At 39.6% G+C, this 14,055-nt stretch overlaps 1 protein-coding gene across 2 annotated transcripts in view; it reads left to right on the top strand.

Moving 5' to 3' along the window:
• Window positions 1-1,571: 1,571 nt before the first annotated feature.
• Window positions 1,572-14,055, top strand: part of smg1 (SMG1 nonsense mediated mRNA decay associated PI3K related kinase) — a 238,923-nt gene continuing 226,439 nt past the window's right edge. For both annotated transcript variants that reach the window (XM_051941283.1, XM_051941282.1), the window contains exons 1-3: window positions 1,572-1,812; window positions 4,265-4,410; window positions 11,196-11,348. In XM_051941283.1, coding sequence (XP_051797243.1) covers window positions 1,736-1,812; window positions 4,265-4,410; window positions 11,196-11,348 — 376 coding nt within the window. In that variant the 5' untranslated portion in view covers window positions 1,572-1,735. The remainder of the gene's footprint in view (window positions 1,813-4,264; window positions 4,411-11,195; window positions 11,349-14,055) is intronic.

Here is a 14,055-nt window from a genome sequence, read left to right as displayed (position 1 = left end):
AAACTACAATAGTGAAAACATGCAAATAAAAAATTAATACCTCTAAAAGTTCAAATCTTACAATGCTGAAACAAGTCCCCATACATCAGTGTGTCACTCAATGAAATATGTATTGATAAGGGCCACCATTTGTTGTGAACTGAGCTAACAAGTATTGCAAATGTGTTGTTAAATAATTGGACAACTGTGAGTTAAAAAAAAAAGTGTCTACAGAATTTACGGATAATGTCTAAGAGTGTGACGAGCCACAGCCATTTACGTCACAAAAATGATGCAGTGTCATCTCACAGCTAGAAAGTCCTGGGTTCAGATGTTGGCTGGGGCCTTTCTGTGCTCTGTTGACAAGGTTTCCCTATGCCTATATGAGTCTCTTCCTATTGCTTTGGCTTCCTCCCATAGTTCAAAGACAAGCTTAGTTAATTGATAATCTTTATGGCCCATAGGTATAAGTGTATGGTTGTACGTCTTTCTGTGTTAGCCCTGTAATGGACTGACAACTTCTGCAGAAGTACTTTGCCTTCGCCCTAAATCAGTTGGAATAGGCTCCAGTCCACTTGTGACCCTCTACATTATAAAGTAGTACGTAGATGTTGCATGGATGTACCATTGTTTCTTGACTGGATAACAAATTTTTGTGAATCAGTTCAAAACAATTTAAGCTGCTGTAACTTCTGAGTATGTCATTCAATTACAACTAAATTTTGTTATTGTGAACAGTAAATCACAACCAATAAGACACTTTGGAGTATTTTTAAAATACAGGACAAAACTATTATCCTATACATTTGTCATTTTTTCTGCTTTACCAAAAAAATGAACCTAAATCCAAGGTACAAACCAAATCGGTCATATTGTACAGCTGCTGCATGTTGTGTTAAATATTTCTTTAAAATGTTCAATTCAACTGCATCACTTAATCAATCTTAGTATAGTGTGCCGTTAAACAAAGCCTGGACAAAAATATTACAAAAATATTCTTCTATCAGTTTCCTTTACATGTTCAAACCCTTTATCTCACCCACTGCAAATAAATATAAAATAAAAATAATAAACAACTTTATGGATATTAGAAATATGTTTTAAATCATAAAACTGCAAAAATCCAGTTAAGATTAAATCTATTGTTTTTATTTGATATTGACATCTGATTAGGAATTATTTTATAGAGACTTTTTGTCTACTTTATCAATTTTGGATTACATTTAGCTTAGCTTTAGTGGGACAGACTCCATGAGTAACTAAATTAAAGCAGAGACTTGAGGAAAGGTAGCAAAACCAGTGGAGGGATGAGATGGTCAGATGGCTTTAAAGCAAGCCTCATCAAAGAAATGGGAGGGAAGAGGAAGGAGGAGGCAATTAGATTTTATCCAAGGCTAAATAGTAGAAAAAACACACTTCAGGAAGATGTGACAAAAACACTTGACAATACAGAGTTTGATTAAATACATATTTTGCAACTGTACTTTTTTTTTTTAAAAAAAAAGAATGTTATTTGCTCATATTTATTAGCCTCTCTGAGAATTCCGATTCACACTCACTAGGTGGCGGTAGTGTGCCATTTCGATGTTTGTCAACCGCTAACCAACATCAAGAAGAAGAACGACTATCGGAAGCTAGCTGTAACAACGAGTTGCTAACCGATTTGTAAGACTTGATAAAACATCATAGTGAAAAGTAACCCCGAGGAGAGATACATTTCCCGCTGCCACAAGGTCATGCAGCGCTCTAAAAGGTAATGAGCCGTAAAGCCTCAGGGTCTCGGCTCAGCGGCGCAAACAAACTGCGGCCAAACTGGAACGACTGGCAGCCCAGGTTGGTGTCTGTGTATGCTTTGGTGTTAGATGGTTCAGATAAAACGGCGAATTTTGGGGCCTACGATGTGCTTTTGTGTTGAGTTGTGGCAGCATGGAAGGGAATTACCTCTGTGTTTCTTTACCTCAGCACTACAGAGTTGAACTGTATTACCTTTCGAAACGTAATCTCGACATAGTTTGTTACAAATCTGTCGGCTGTTCTTGAGCTCGTCTCGTGGATGGGTGAACCCGGCGCTAACGTTATTCACAGAGCAATGCTAATGTTGCCTGCCTGCAGCTAACTCTGTTAATGCTAATGAGTAATTGACTGCAAGGGACAAACACCACATCAGTAAAAACTGTGCTGTTCCATGTGCCTCGACAATGACTCCAGAGAGGTTTTGATTTATTCACGAGGTGATACAAATTAATTAGTAGCGGCAGTGATCTGTGGGCTACAGCGTTAGTTCAGCTGCTTAGCAGTCCTACAATTCTGTTCGCGTTGGCTAACGATAGCTGGCTGACAAGAGAAAGACGCCACCCTACGATTATATTAACTTCCCAAGTAACTTCAGAACAGATTTCTACAATGTCTAAATTGAAATGTTTAACGGTATCGGCCTTGTAATTCCGTAAGCTGATCTTAAATAACTGCAAAAGTGAACATGACAATGAGCGGTACATCAGAGTCGATGGCATTTATAACAGCATATAGTATTTATAGTATAGCAACTGTCTAAAGGATTCAGGTTCACTGTGTGGCATTTAGTTTCGACGCCGAATAAATTCAAACTTGTTTTTGGTACCAGGACCCACTGAAGTGCAATCCAAATTAAGTGATTAAGATCTTTAAGGTGACTCATTCATCAACCCAGCCACGAGGTCTGGTGTCGACACGGTAATCCGCAATATTTGATTTGACTTGTGTGAGACACATGGGTTTCAGCGTGTATCAAAGTGTGACAAATGATCACAAACTAAATTGGGATTAAAGAGTCATGGACCACATAGCACCTCTGAGCTCCCTCTAGAGTTCATGCAGTCCTGAGTAACAGCTCGTTCCAGACAGTTTGTAAATAATTTTAAACAAAGACCAACACTATGCAGGTCCATAGTCAATTGCAATGGCAAGACTGGCAGTTAGTTATTACAATATGAAATAATTTTACAGCAGAAAAAAGACACTTGTAACATCAGGCATCAGGTTGGGCCTCTGTCGACAGTTTCAAATTCTTTGACTGGTCACTTCATGGGAGCAGTCAAAATACAACACATTCAATACTATGAACATTTAACTAGACATAGAAGGGCAGGCAAAGTCGAAGTATACATGGAATCAGTACAGAAAGATTCATCTCAGTGATTGTAGTCTGCAGTCTCACCGATGAATGTGAAAACTACACTGCATTGCATCGCTAACAGAAAAAAATAATCAGTTTAATCTTTCAGTACACTTGCTTTATGTTTCTCTTTGCCTCTTTCTATTGGTTCAATTTTCTTTTTCTCTCCTGAGTTACTTTTTTGGATAGTCATTTGAATGACATTTAAATGTTTCCATCCCTCAGTGTTGACACAAGAAAGGCAGCAGTTCTTTGTACTGTTCTAACGTTAAAAGTACAGTACTAGTTTAACTGGTTAATTTAAGCTTATCATGAAAATGGAATGAATGACTGAGACTGAAATTGAAGCCTTTGTGATTTTGTAATTATATTGTTGGATTTGAAAAATTATTGTTCACCTAGAAATGTAACTACAGGCATTTGAATGCTGTCAGCTGACACATGGCTTATATGACTGAGGAGTCATACAGTAGAACTGAGGAGCTTTGACTTATATCGTGTTTGCTCGTGTTTGTGTACGTGTATATACACCAGTCAGGGATAAGATTATGGGTAGTGTCTACAGATACGGACCCATACCCGTAGCCTGTGGCCTACGGATACGGCACTTTCCATTTGCCAGACAGATACGGACCCGTACGCAAGTCTCGCGAGTCAAGAAGCTGCTAACCACTGCAAACTGTTGAAAGGTAAGCTAAGGTTAGGGTTAGTGTTAGGGTCAGGTTTAGGGTGCGTACCTGTAGTACCGATGCTACGGGTCCGTACCTCCAGCATCTACCGGGAGTCACGTGACCAGATCTCGCGTATCTGATTGGCAAATGGAAAGTATGGTCCGTACCTCTAGCAACTACCAAGATTATGACCACCTGCCTAATACTATGTTGGCCCCCTTTATGCTGCTAAAACTCCTCTGACCCAGTGAGACATGGACCCTCTGTATGTCCTGAGGGTCCTGCAACCCTCAGGACATACAGAGTACACTGCTGTGTGTGTGTCTGTGTCTGTGTGTTTGTTTTTTTTCCCATCCCAGTGACTCCCAATCTACTCAGTTGGTGCAGTTACTGAGTAAAATGCTGAATACCAGAGTACGTCTTTGCCTTTCATGTATTTTTTTTCACTCCATGTTTTCAGAGTTGACAGTATATCATCCAGCCAGGACCTGGGAAAGTCGAAAGAGCTTGGTTCAGGAACATATGACGTGTTGCCCTCCAGCTGCCTTGAACAACCAGTGGTGTCTAGTGATGTATACACTGCTGCAGATGCACATCAGAAAGAAGGTAAGGCCTTTTCTAACATGACCAACTGACCAAATTCATTTGGCACTTGGGTTAAATTTCACCAGCCACACCCATGTATAATTGCTGCCAAGCTTGTCCATTCTCAACATCACTTAAATAGAACCTGTCTGGCATTGCAAAATAGGCTAAAGGGTCTCAGAAAGAAGCATGATACCGCTTTGTAAAGAAATTCAAGAACAAATGCAAAACAAAGTCGTTGACATTTGCCAGTCTGGAAAGGTTTTCAAAGCTATTGTTAAGGCTATAGGACTCCAGCTTACCACCAGTGAGTTATCCACAAATGAAGAAACATGGAACAGTGGTTAACCTTCCCAGAAGTGGCCACCCTACCAAAAGAACACATTGACATCTCATTCAGGAAGTCACAAAAAATGCCATGGAGAATTGCAAGGCGCAAACACTCCTGACCGCAAGAACATAAAGACAAGGCTGATATTTGCCTAGAAAAGTCTAGATAAGCCCCAAGACTTTTGGAATAACATCATGTGGGCTGATGAGTCAAAGGTTGAAGACAGTGATCCCTTACATTTGGTGTAAAGCAATGGTACTGTATTCCACAACAAGAACATCGTGTCAACAGTGAAACACGGTGGTGGTAGTGTGATGGTTTTGGGCTGATTTGCTTCCAGAGGACCTGGACAACTTTTCGCAACTGTTGGAGTCAGGAATTCCGCTCTCTATCATAAAATCCTCCTGGAGAATATCTACCAATCACTTCAGCAGTTTGTGCTCAAAAGCTTCTAATGTGGCCGAAGTAAAATTGTTCTGCAGAGAAGAATTTAGCTGCAATTGTTGCTGCCAAGGGTGGCACAACTAGTTATTAGTTTTAGGGGGCGATTACTTTTTCACAGGGATGATATATAGGTTTTCATTAAATCTTCAATAAATCATCATTTAAAAGCTGCATTTTGTGTAGATTATCTCTGTCTAATATTAAGTAAATCTAAATATTAGTTTGATCTGGAACATTTCACTGTGCAAAATATGCAAAAAAAGTCATCAAACCAATATTTAGATTTTTCTATGGTATGTATATATCAGGGTAGAGACTGTGATTTGGTAGAATTGGAGTTTCTACCAGTAAAGATTGCGATTGGAGTCTCTACCAGTAGAGTTTGCATTGTAATCTCTACCAGTAGAGATGGAACTTTAAATCTGACCCCTGCCCTGACCCCTGACCCTAACCTTAACTAACCCTGACCTTTAAATCTGACCCCTGCCCTGACCCCTGACCCTAACCTTAACTGTCCCTGACCTTTTAATCTAACCCCTGCCCTGACCCCTGACCCTAACCTTAAAAGTCTAACCTTAGCCCTGACAAATCTCTACTGGTAGGATTGGAGTTTCTACTGGTAGAGACTCCAATCACAATCTCTACTGGCAGAAACTCCAATTCTACCAAATTGCAGTCTCTACCATGATATATATATATATATATACACACACAAAAGTTTTAGGACACTTTCTCATTCAAATAAATTAGAACCTGTCCTAAAACGTTTGACAGGGGGTGTATCTACCTACACTACAGATCCAAAATTTTAGAATGCCACAATGTTTCCAGTTTTTTTTAATTGAAATTCAAGTAGTTCAAGTCCAATGAATAGCTTGAAATGGTACAAAGGTAAGTGGTGAACTGCCAGATGTTTTAAAAAAGGTAAGGTTACCCAAAAGTGAAAAATAATGTACATTTCAGAATTATACCAAAGCCTTTTTCAGTGAACAAGAAATGGGTTAACAATTTAAAGCTATTCTGCGGCAATGAATGTTGTCAAGTCTTGAAAGTTGGTGCTACCAAATCCTACAAGAGTCCCAACATTTCTTGCCACTTACTACAACCCCCTCTGTCTGCATAAAAGTAGTGTTGGAACACACCGTGGCTCCATACCCTTCAGAGCATTATTTAAACAGTATTGTACAGCAGAAAATAGTATGTTGCTATAAAAATGGCGACTAAAAGGCAATTAACAATAGAAGAGAGACAGATCATCATAACACTTAAAAATGTAGATCTTTCCTACAGAGAAACTGTGAAGAAAATCAAGGTGTCAACGAGTACAGTTTTTTTTCACCATCAGAAGGCACTCAGAGACTGGGGGAAACTGACAGAAAGAGGTCTGAAAGACCCAAACCCACAACAGAATCAGAACACAAATTTCTGAGTCAACAGCTTGGTGATAGGTGGCTCACAGGACAACACCTTCACAGCAGTGGTCGTAGTAAGCAAGTCTCAGTTTCAACTGTGAAGTGAAGATTTGGATTTGCAGGTTTGACAGGTTGATTTGCAGCAATGTATATATGTATGTATACTGTGTGGCATAGACTGCAGGAATCTGGTCTGAAAGGCAGGGTAGCTGCCAGGAAACCACTCCTAAGAAAGCAGAACATAAAGAAGAGACTTCAGTGGGCAAAAGAACATAGAAACTGGACTGTAGAAGAATGGAAAACAGTTCTCTTTACAGATGAGTCAAAGTTTGAAATGTTTGGATCAAAACAGCACAAGTACGCTTGACATAGGGTTGGAGAACGCTTGACTCCTGCATGTGTTGTTCCCACAATAAAACGTGGTGGAGGTAGCGTGATGGTCCGGGGCTGTTTTGCAGGGGGTCAGACTGGTGATCTGCACAAAGTCTCAGGAATTCTAAATCAGCATGGATGCCACAGTATCTTACAGAGGCATGGCGTTTCCTCTGGGCTGCATTTAGTGGGACAGCCATTCACACTACAACAAGACAATGATCCAAAGCACACCTCCAAACTGTGTCAGAGGTATTTGGCCAAGAAAGAAGAGGAGGGGAAGCTAAGGATTATGACTTGACCAGCTCAATCCCCTGACCTTAACCCCATCGAACTTGCATGGGATGAACTGGACAGAAACGTCAAGAACAAGCAACCCACAAGTGCTGCAAACTTTTATGAGATGTTGGGAGAAGCATAGGAGGAAATTTCAAGTAATTATCTCATGCTACTGATTGCAAGAATGCCTCAAATTTGTCAAGCAGTTATCAAAGCTAACAGAGTTTTCCCAAGAAGTATTAGTAGCCTGCACTCGAAATGAAGTAGCCTGCATCACTTTTGCTTAATGTGTAGGGGGGTTTGGGGCCATGCCCCCCAAGAAAATTTTGATTTTTTTTTTTTAGTGCTATTTGGTGGCCTCTGGTACATTTTATTTGTGTAATTTAACATTTTTCTAGCACTTGGTTTTGTCATGTGATTTGTGTATTTAAGTACATTTCATCAAAATGTGGTTTTTAAGTACACAATTTTCATGCAAACTGCACTTTCACCAGTAGTATGTGTGTCTGGTCTCTTAGTAAACCTCTGTAGTATGCTGTCTGGCTTGGAACATAACTGCATGTTTAGCATAGATGTTGTGCATCTTTCTGTATGTTTGGTTTTGGGAAAATATTAATTAACCTAATTTAATGACTGTGTGAGACCTTAACTTCGGGATCATAGACTGGCTGAGTGACTGCTAGCTCTGAAAACAAAAAGTCATTGATTATTATACAGCAGATCAGAACATAAATTAAAAAGTCAAAATGCCCAGAATATTTGTCTAAGTCCAGATGTGAAAAGAATTGGCCAGGACTTCCCCTGTATTTTATCATTTCACTCATCTTACAAAATATTTACAATCATTTAGAGCATTAATGAAAAAGGCTAAATTAGATATACATGGGTAGCACCCAGAATATTTTCTAAGTCCAGACATGAAAGAAAATGGGCAGCATTTCTCCTCTATTCTGTGATTTCATTCATTCATAAGTTGAACAAATCTATGAAATCTAAGAAATGTTTACATTCATGGGATTTCTTTCAGTAAATGTGAGTAATGTCAAATCATAGTTAGCAAGCAAAAAAAGTGGTAAATACCTGTTCTCGTTTTTTTTAGGAATTCACGATGTTGCGATCGTGCGAAATCTCCGCGAATTTTGCGCGGCCTTGCAATTTTGTCCAATCACCGCAACTTTCTTGCAATTTTGGCCCGCCTCCCGTGAGTTCCACCAATCATAGCCGCTCCCAGCGCAAATGTAATGCACGTACGTCACCGAATTCACTTCCTGTTTCTGGTTTGAAGATGCAGACATGTGCGATACCATAGACATATGTAAAGAGTAGACGCCGCATCGACCGCTACTGCCTATTGGGGCTGACGAGCGGTGGTGCCGGCATCTTGGACCAGTCACCCGCTCCACTCAGCGCTGTTTGACAGCACATTCAATCCACCTTAACTCTGAATATTAAACTGATAGTGAGAAGCAGATAATGGAAGTAAAGTCAATTATTTTAATAATTTGAAGAGACAATATATAGTTACGCTATATATACATATATAAACAAAATACTGACTAATGAACATATTTCTATATAAAACAATAGATAGAAGTTATATATCAGAGAAAATGAATATATATATATATATATATATATATATATATATATAAAAAATCATAGATGGAGTATCAACATCATTCACCTATATATATATATATATATGTATATGTCAGGGTAGAGACTGCGATTTGGTAGAGTTGGAGTTTCTACCGGTAGAGATTGCGATTGGAGTCTCTACTAGTAGAGACTGCGATCACAATCTCTACCAGTAAAAACTCCAATCTTACCAGTAGAGATTTGTCAGGGCTAAGGTTAGACTTTTAAGGTTAGGGTCAAGGCAGGGGTCAGATTTAAAGGTCAGGGTTAGTTAAGGTTAGGGTCAGGGGTCAGGGCAGGGGTCAGATTTAAAGTTCCATCTCTACTGGTAGGATTGGAGTTTCTACTGGTAGAGATTACAATCGCAAACTCTACTGGTAGAGACTCCAATCGCAATCTCTACTTGTTAGAAACTCCAATTCTACTGGTAGCGACTCCAATCGCAAACTCTACTGGTAGCGACTCCAATCGCAAACTCTACTGGTAGTGACTCCAATTGCAATCTCTACTGGTAGAAACTCCAATTCTACTGGTAGAGACTCCAATCGCAATCTCTACTGGTAGAAACTCCAACTCTACCAAATCGCAGTCTCTACCCTGACATATAACAGGGATGGGATCAGCAAGTTCTGATTTTAGCGGAAAGTTGTTGACGGGGGGGGTGCGGCGGCGGTGGCGCAGCGACTTCCAATCGCTGGGCCGTTTACAATCGTCGTTAACAAGCTATCGTTGACGTCGTTACCATCGCGCGGGAGTATCAGCGACAATAAAGTGTTCAAACTTGTGAAATCAGCGTTCAAATAAATGAAATCGGCGGAAATCCGCGATAAATTCCCATCCCTGAAAAAAGCGGAATTCCGCGAATTCGCGGAAAAATCACATCTCTGATAGATATATATATATATATAATAGATGAAAGTTATATATCAGAGAAAATCATACTACATATATAAATCATGTATGGAATATCAATATAATCATTATATATGAAAACATAATGTATACCGGGCTTTGCAAAAGTTCTGTTACACTCGGTTTCATGCTCTTCAGAGACGTTTACATGTCGGAGTGAAAAATTCCATTAAATAAACTGAAAGTTGTACCTTATAGGCAGGTGTCCTGAATACAAATTTTTTTCTCCGGTGAATTTGTATCAAGATGGAAGTCAAAAGAGTTGAGATATCTGCTCTCCTTTGTGCTGAACATCAGCCAGATGACCGTCCACAGAGTTGCGGAGAGGCTAAAGAATGGTGAAGATCTTTCAGGTCTTCACCATTCTTGATAGATCACTGAAAGATCTTCACCATTCTTGCGCCTCTCCGCGACTCTGTGGATGGTCATCTGGCTGATGTTCACCTGCTTGGCTCTGTCAGACTTGTTGTGGCCAGCATGAAGGAGAGCAGATGTCTCAACTCTTTTGACTTCCATCTTGATACAACTTCACCGGAGAAAAAAATTGTATTATGGACACCTGCCTATAAGGTAGAACTTTCAGTTTATTTAATGGAATTTTTCACTCCGACATGTAAACGTCTCTAAAGATCATGAAACCGAGTGTAACAGAACTTTTGCAAAGCCCGGTATATAATACAGCGCCCTCCGTAATCTTTTTGCACCCCTGGTTAAGATGTGTTGAAAGCCTTAAAATAAATTCAATTTTTATTGCAAAAGCATACTCTCACACTGAAAATTGTAGAAAAATGTATTTTAAGAGAAGATTCGGTGCTGTTTTGTTGGTGAAAGGGGGTTGTACAAAGTAGTAACATCAGGGGTACTAATAATTGTGGCACACATGATTTGATGTAAAAGAACTATTTCTTAATGCGTGATTTTTTTTTTTCCCCCACTGAACAAATGCACTTGAATTAAAGGTTGGACTTTCCTCTTTTTTTCATTGTGATCCTATATTATTTAGAAAAAAACTGAGTATATGTAAATATATATGTGTGTATGTATGTATATTTTAGTATATATGTATGTATATGTACTCTCACACACTTTCATAGCAGAATTTCTTTGTTCCTCACCCAATTTTAAGCCTCCTACACATCTGTTTCTATTTCAGTTATGAACCATGTTTCAAGTATACCTAAAAGAATTAATGCTGGTTTGAAGGCAAGGGACAGTAACACCAAATTTTAACTTGATTTAGATTTTTTTTGTCCAGTCACATTGCATTTTGTAAATTGATGATAGTAAACAATCATATTTTTGAAAGCATTCATTGTTTACAGCCTTCTGTCCCACCTCTGACTGCAACTTTTCCACAGTAGTCTGTGTGTCTGTGTCTTTAAAACAAAAAAGTTATACAATATTGTTTTTGTCCGTAGGTGGATATGAAGCTGGTCAAGGTGTCTGTGATACTGCGTTTGATTGGAAGTCGCTGGGGCAAGAGTTGAGGCCTAATGACGTGACAACAGATTCGACCCCTTTTCAGCATGGAACCCGTGCTTTAGCTTCAAAGGACATGAGGAAATCGCAGGGTAAGCTCTGGGACAGATGTTCAGTATTTTAAGATTAGATCCAGCACCAATGGATGCAGTAGTCAGATGGTGCAAGAAATATCTCTAGGATTTAGTTGGGGAAAGAGTAATCTCTTAAATCAAATTTATTTGTACTGACAGAGTACAGGTAAGTGTTTGTCACTTTAATAGTTTTGGCTGCAGTTTCGGTCTCTGTCAAGAAACAGACAAACGTGTCTGTACACAAAACAAACAACATGCCCGGGAGAGAATTTTTTGTCAATGCATGGCTGTGTCTCAGTTCAAGAGTGGAAAAGTTTACAGAGCTGTAAGACTACTTGCAGATATTTGGCAACATGTACATGTTTTTTTTCCATACAGTATTATGAGAGGCTTGATTCTCCACGCTGGAAAATCCCAAATACCATTAAACATATAAATGTAGCATAAAATAAATGCAGGCTGGATTGGCAGCTAAAAAACTAAACAGTGAAATACAGTCTTCCTAACTCCAGATTGGTTGCTGAATTGAGCATGAAATTATAGGTTGCTTGTGTAATCCACTTACAACCCCATGAGCATGAGTGGTCAGGGAAAGCCACATACTTTTATGGAGCCTGCACTATAACGTAGCATCAAATATGTTGTTTTGAAACCCCTTTAACTCTTTGATGTGCAACATGGGTCAAATGATATCCATATTCAATTGAATATGGTTCAATTTTGGCACATGTTGTGCATGAAAGTGTGTAACAGTACCCAAGGTGCTGTCAGGCTACACGTAGTATGAATCCTCCAGCCCTCGAGCATGCAGGGCCTAAGTTATGTATTGGCAAGACCAATTGCCTCTACAAGTTAGAGCTGTTACTTTATGATTAGCTTGCCCCTGTGTGGACAAGATCAGGATACAAACAGTCTGTCACTTCTGCAAAACCCTTGGACAAAGCATGCACAACTGCTTTTCCTGAGGGGGGAAAAAAAAGAGGTGGAGAAAATGTCAGAAAAAAAACAATGGAGGAGCATGAGCCGACCACCTTGGGCACTAAGGCAAGGTGGAGTTTTAGGGACACCCTGACATGCCCTGGTGCAAACTGGGTGCATGAAGAGCACATGAATTTCACTGATGTGCTTGGCAGATGTCAAAGCCATCAGCAAGGCTGTCAAGATTAAGTAGCCTGCATTTCCCTTTAATGAAAACGGCAGACCAAAGATGATTGGATTGCAGTCTTGCCTTCACAGCCCACATGGCATGCTGCGGTAGAAGCCAGGTAGACTTTAATTGTGGAGAAATCTTTTTGTTTGTCAATCATCTTCTGCAGAAATGACAAAATCACACCAACAGAGCAGAAAGGAGATGTTCCCTTCTCTCTGATGCAGTTCCTCAAATACCCTCCATTCACAGTCATAAAGAGACCTACTGTAGGATGCTCTACAGGAAAGCCTCCAATATTTTAATTATACCACTCACAGGCCAGGCCCATAGAGCTAGGCACACTGGATGTGGGTTAAATATTACTCCCTGTGTCTGGGACAGCATGTTCGTGCATTGGGGAGGGCAGGTGTGGCTTCTGTACAAGACTGATATACTGTATATCCATCAGCTCGTGCATCACTTGCCAGTGCAAGGCTATCAGAATTGGAGTGTGGCGTTTCTTCCTCTCTTGTCAAATCAGGGGTATCTGAGCCATTTTCACCGGTTCACATCCAACTTTGCATGGCTCTCGCAGATAGAAGACTCTTGCTGCTCCACAAAATCAGTTTGAGCGTCAGCATGTATAATTGTAGTCAGTGCAGGACCCCCCTGACAATTGATATGTCACCATCGTTGTATTATGCATTCTCACCAGAGCATGATGTTCAGCCAACTGCTTCCAGCTGCCCATTTCCACCAATCTACTCTGAATCGCCCTTACCATACTTTATATGCTCATCTACACACTTTCAATCTTACTTACCAGGTATATAAGTAGTATATTGGATGCCAGTGCCTTATACCATAAAAGTGAACATGTTATTCTGTCTTTGCAGAATACACCCATATTTCCAGACAGGTAGCGAACATAAAAGGAGAGACCCAGCAGGCTTGACTGAGGTTGAGTTAGGTTTACTGTATGTTCTTAACCTTTTATATTATTGTAAAACTGCAACACACATATAAAGGTGCATGTCACAAACAAATAAAATATGTAAACACTCTTTACATACTCATCCTCACAGTTTATAGATCAGGTCACGATAATTTCATAGTGTTAGCAAAAGTAAACACAATATTTTCACAGGAAAATGCACTCACAGCAAGGAAAACATACTATAAACACAGCAACAGCAATATAAATTTACATATACAGCATAAATCAGGCTCCACAACAAACTAAATTAGCCTTAGCAGCTTAACTAGAGACATGCTAGTGGTTAGCTTCGTGGTTAGCATTGTTAGCACGGTTCCTTAGCTTAAAATAAAGGTCAAAAAACACCACATTGAAGCTCACAGTGTCTTCAAATAACTTAAATAAACAAAGAGCAGTCATAATCACTGATAGTTCCACCGCAAGGCTCAAACAATCAACTCTGCAGTGGAGCACTTAACATACATGAACACGGATCATCTTTGCTTGAATGCGCAATAACCCATTTTCAGTTATTAGCTTATACTTTGTATATATCATCTTTTTTTTTTATATGTCTTCTATCTTATCAGGCATGTATCCTATTTTGTGTCATATGTTCT

The sequence above is a fragment of the Acanthochromis polyacanthus genome, chromosome 21, assembly GCF_021347895.1.
Source record: "Acanthochromis polyacanthus isolate Apoly-LR-REF ecotype Palm Island chromosome 21, KAUST_Apoly_ChrSc, whole genome shotgun sequence".
Taxonomy (NCBI): domain Eukaryota; kingdom Metazoa; phylum Chordata; class Actinopteri; family Pomacentridae; genus Acanthochromis; species Acanthochromis polyacanthus.
Note: the sequence above shows the minus strand (reverse complement) of the source record. Positions and strands in the feature narration are given on the sequence as shown.